This window comes from Pinus tabuliformis, chromosome 7, assembly GCF_031772625.1.
Source record: "Pinus tabuliformis cultivar Carrire ecotype Pingquan chromosome 7, CPIR1, whole genome shotgun sequence".
Classification (NCBI taxonomy): Eukaryota; Viridiplantae; Streptophyta; class Pinopsida; order Pinales; family Pinaceae; genus Pinus; species Pinus tabuliformis.
In genome coordinates, this window is record NC_142293.1 from 1995722909 (window position 1) to 1995727492 (window position 4584).

The 4584-nt window shown below is 38.9% G+C and overlaps 1 protein-coding gene across 2 annotated transcripts; it reads left to right on the top strand.

The window, feature by feature from the left end:
* Positions 1-584: 584 nt before the first annotated feature.
* On the top strand, positions 585-4360 carry LOC149256469 (uncharacterized protein At4g15970-like). 2 transcript variants are annotated; one of them, XM_089460757.1, is made up of 4 exons: positions 585-747; positions 892-1256; positions 1340-1744; positions 3229-4360. In XM_089460757.1, exons 2-4 carry the CDS (start codon positions 963-965, stop codon positions 3727-3729), a joined length of 1200 nt encoding a protein of 399 aa, XP_089316883.1. In that variant the 5' UTR covers positions 585-747; positions 892-962; the 3' UTR covers positions 3730-4360. The 2 variants fall into 2 exon arrangements, with proteins under 2 accessions (XP_089316883.1, XP_089316884.1); XM_089460758.1 differs by having other exon boundaries at positions 585-1256; positions 1343-1744.
* The last annotated feature ends 224 nt before the right edge of the window (positions 4361-4584 follow it).

A 4584-nucleotide genomic window follows, 5' to 3' on the forward strand; every position in this document is an offset into this window, starting at 1 on the left:
TGGTTTACCGGCTTTGTTTACACATCAGTGTACTCAACAGTCCCTTTAACCTACTTTGTAGTCATTAATTGGACATAAATATAATTATCTTATTTTATCACTTTATAAAATTCTATTCTTTGCATCTTTTGAGAGTATTGCTAATTTTAATAATAATTTTAAAATACATGGAATTAGGTTAATATTGTACAGTCTAATTATTCTAAAGAAAGTGCGCATTGAATTCATTTTTCATTTAAAAACACCATTTCATTATAATTTTGTTAAAAAGTTTGCCTTAAAGAGATTTCGAAAATAACACGCCCATAAATAGAATGCTTAGCCTGTTTAAAGTTTTCCCAATAATATCGATATTATTATCCATGATTGATTGAAATCAGATATATATTAAAAAATTCATTAGAGGATGTACGACCTTACACGTTGTTTATTTGCGCAAGCTGTGGGAATGGTTCAGCGGAGCCCGAAGAATTATTTTATTGGAGCGTTGGACTATTTTGGAACCTGTTCGGAGCAGCAGGGCCAAAAATCTGTCATTCTTACTCACAGCTCGTGAGAGTAGAAGCCAAGGATTTGTCTTTAACTGCAAAGCTTCGTACCAGGGTTCACTGATGGCTTGCCAAATCTTAATGTCAAGCGTTGAAATCGAAGGCTCTAGTGCAGGGCATAGCAGAGCGAGTGAATGAGATGGAATTTGGGCAGAAACATGGCGGGAATTGGGCAGAAAAATGGCATGGTCGGCGACCAGTGGGTTCCCTTTTCTGATTTCGAATCCTGATCAACAAAATTTATCACTCCCACCTAACTCGCTTATAGATTTCCAACCATGTTGACCAATGTTTTAAATTCCCGTGCTTTCAAACCTTAAAGCGATTCTGGTGTGAACTGCAGATTTTTACAGTCGTGAAGATCGTGAATGTGGAAAGTTCGAGTCTCTTTCAGCTTGGAAATTAATTTGAAATATGCGCATACTGAGATTTCTTGTCAGTCCTATTTGGAAGATGACTGCAGAAACAAAAATGAAGGCGTGGGTTTCTGCAATAGTGGCGCGCAAACTTTCTGTCAGGGACGTGTTCCTCATCCTGCTTTTTATTGCAGGGATCGGATTGGCGCTATCGACTGTGTTGTATAAGGCTACAAATGCTTACAGCCCCCTTTTTCCCCATTCAGTTTCTCAGGCGCTCACTCATTTCGTTCCACACACATTTACTCGGGACTCAGAGTCTTCCATGGGATCTGCTAAAAAATTGACTCTGGTAATTGCTACTCTGTCTGCTATTTCGGCACATATCAAATTCAATCTGTCATGTTTTTAATCTTTTGTATTTCTTGTGTACAGAAGATTTTAATGGCGCCTGCCCTAGCTCCTGTTCCTCCCCCTCCCCCACAAGATGAACTAGATTTAGTTTTGGCAAAAACTGCGAACCAAAACAGGACAGTGATAGTCACTGCCTTGAATGGGGCTTGGGCTGAACCGAAAACCATGATTGATCTCTTCCTCGAGAGCTTCCGTGTGGGTGAAGGGACGCAGAATTTGCTGAACAATCTACTCATTGTTGCCTTGGATGCAAAGGCCTACAATCGCTGCCTCCAAATTCATCAGCACTGCTACTCTTTGAAGACAAGGGGTATTGATTTCTCTGCGGAGAAGCTGTTCATGTCTGAAGATTACTTAAAGATGATGTGGAGAAGGCTTGGCTTCTTGGGAGAAATTCTGAAACGCGGTTACAGTATTGTTTTTTCGGTAAGTAAAAGAATGCTTGCAATTCTGTAGTCCTGTTTGTGGATTTTCTTTTGAGTTCTTCAGTTTTGAAGGATACGAACAGAAGCAAGACCATCTATCAAATTTTGTCTGGAAAGGCGTAGCCTGATTCCAGGGATCAACATTGAAGGCTTCAAGGCCCTTCAATTGGTCATTTACTTGTCAATCAACAAAGGGGTTCTTATATTTTGCCTCTGTGAAGCCAAAGGTATTTTTACCTTTCAGTCAGAAACAGTTGCGCAAATAACCCTTCGACAGTGAGAATGTAGGTCCTTGTGAAACAGTGAGTTCAGTTTATGCTCTGACTTTGGCCTGCTCAAATTAAAAAAAAAATTGATTCATAAGCCTCCATACAAAGTAATACCTGTAAAATCTTTTGGTCTCAGGCAAGCATTGATGGTTACCACTGAGGTAATTAGTTGCCAGATAGTATAAGTTTCGTAAGGAGGGGAAAGTTAAGACCATTCCTGTTAAAGTAGATTCCAATCTCCTCTTTTTAATCCCTGCTAGCTGATATACTTGGACCTCAAGTTTCCATTTTAACAGATCAACAGTAATTTCTCTATATCCCTTCAGGTGCTCTGGCAATTCCTGTTAGCAGTCAATCAGAATGTAACCATTACCCATGTTAACAGACCTAATAACCATCTGGGAGTTCTTGATGATGTTAGATTTAAATGACAGTGAAAGCTACATTCCCATCAAGTGATGGAGATTCTTTTGATAGTGCTGCAAGCAATACCCAGTCTGGACAATTCTTTAGCTTCCTCTAATGTGCCCTTTGCATGAAGACAAAACCTGCCATATCAGAGTCTCTTGGGGTTTTGACCGACAAACCATCCCAGAGTACCCTGGTATGGTTTTCAGAAAGGTACTAGGCCCCAGATTATATACTGGATGCCACCTCGACATCAATAAATTAATTGTTTGAAAGTCAATAAAATAGTGCGATCCGATACACAGCCCATTAGTGGCTACAGATGTTTTCATGGTCGGGACTCAAACCAGAAAAAGATTCGTTTTACTTTTGTCCACATCCATCCATCTTTATACCGAAGTGCCCTATTCTACCAAAGAATCTCTTTTACTAATGCCGCAATAAGGAGGAAGTTGTCAAGGTGCCATTCGGCTGTTTCCTGAATCTTCTCATGTGCATGATTTTCTGTACTAAATTTAGCCCTGGCCCTCTTCATCTGATGCATCATGCTTAATTAATTTTCAGTTTTTTTTATTTGTTGTTAAATTATACCAAACAAACCCAGATGCAGTTTGGAACATCCATCAAATCTCTGTGTTTGTATAACTGTAGTCTAAATGTCTAAGAAACATATTTCTTTCCTAAGGCATCAAATTTGCAACTTATGTAAGCATATCACACTTGGGTTGGGGTTTTCTTTGGGTAACAAATTGAGGTTTGCCTGTTTTACTCTGCAGAAAATCATGTTTGCCATGATTTTGTTGTACAGGACACTGACATAATGTGGCTGCGAAATCCTCTAGTAAGACTGACAGAAGATGCAGACATCCAGATAACCTGCGACAAATTCAACGGCAACCCTTGGGATGTAAAGAACGAAGCCAACACAGGGTTCATGTACGTCCGTTCAAATGAACGAACCATCAGCTTTTACAGATACTGGTATCTGTCAAGACGTTTTTATCCGGGCCAGAAAGAGCAGGACGTCTTAAATATTATCAAATTTAAGAGGCAGTTTGCTGGAAGCGGTATGAAATTTAAGTTCCTGGAAACCAAGCACTTTGGGGGATTCTGTCAGAGGAGCTCAGACTTAAATGATGTTTACACCATGCACGCAAACTGCTGCAAGGGTTTGAAGGCCAAGGTTATTGATCTGATAAATGCACTTGATGATTGGGTGAAATACAGAAACCCCACTATCAATTCATCCTTTCCCAATTTGGGAGGCTGGACACCTGCAAATGCATGTCAAAATTCCTGGTGGATTTAAACTATTTGTTTTGGTCAATCATTTTATATGGAGCAGAAGGGTATTCTATTTATTAAAAATGGCAGTACGGTATTCTATTTATTAAACATGGCACTACAGGTTCAGATATACATTGTATATACGTTATATCACGTGTATTCATATAACTTATTGCTGTTCATTTAATGCACTGACAGAGCATGTAGTACATTCATACCTCCAAGACCTCATAAATTCAATAAATCATAAGATACGCTCGATTTGTCCATAAGCGCACAGCGCTTCGCCGAAGGAATTTTGGTGGCCACGCCTGTCAACCAGAGATATGTTGAAGCTGTGTTGTGGATTCAGAGACATTCACCCAGGGGTTATGTTGAAGCTGTGTTGTGGATTCAGAGACATTCACCCAGGGGTTAAATTTGATGCCGTATACCCATATTTCAATTTTTTACCCATAAAATACGTTTTAGTTTCAAATCTCCACGTCAGGTGTAATTTGCTATTCATTTCTAAAAACGTCAATATGACGGGGCATCTCTACATCATGTGTAATTTGCCATTCATTTTTAAAAACGTCAATATGACGGGCATGTTTAAAAATTAAAATTTTTAATTTTTTTTAATAATTTTTTTATACATGTATTTAACATTATGTTATATATTTTTTATACTTTATAATCTCCAGCCGAGGCAACTTGTAAGTTTAGCATTTAGTGACAAAGGGCAGTGATTGGATGACTCTGAGATCTGCCGATGTTCACATTCAATTGCCTTCGGGTTTAGCGCTTGAACATTTAGAGAGAAACTTACCAGTTACCAACTTACCAACCCTAAACTTTAATGTGTAGAAGATTCCGTGCTAGGTTTTTCAAATCC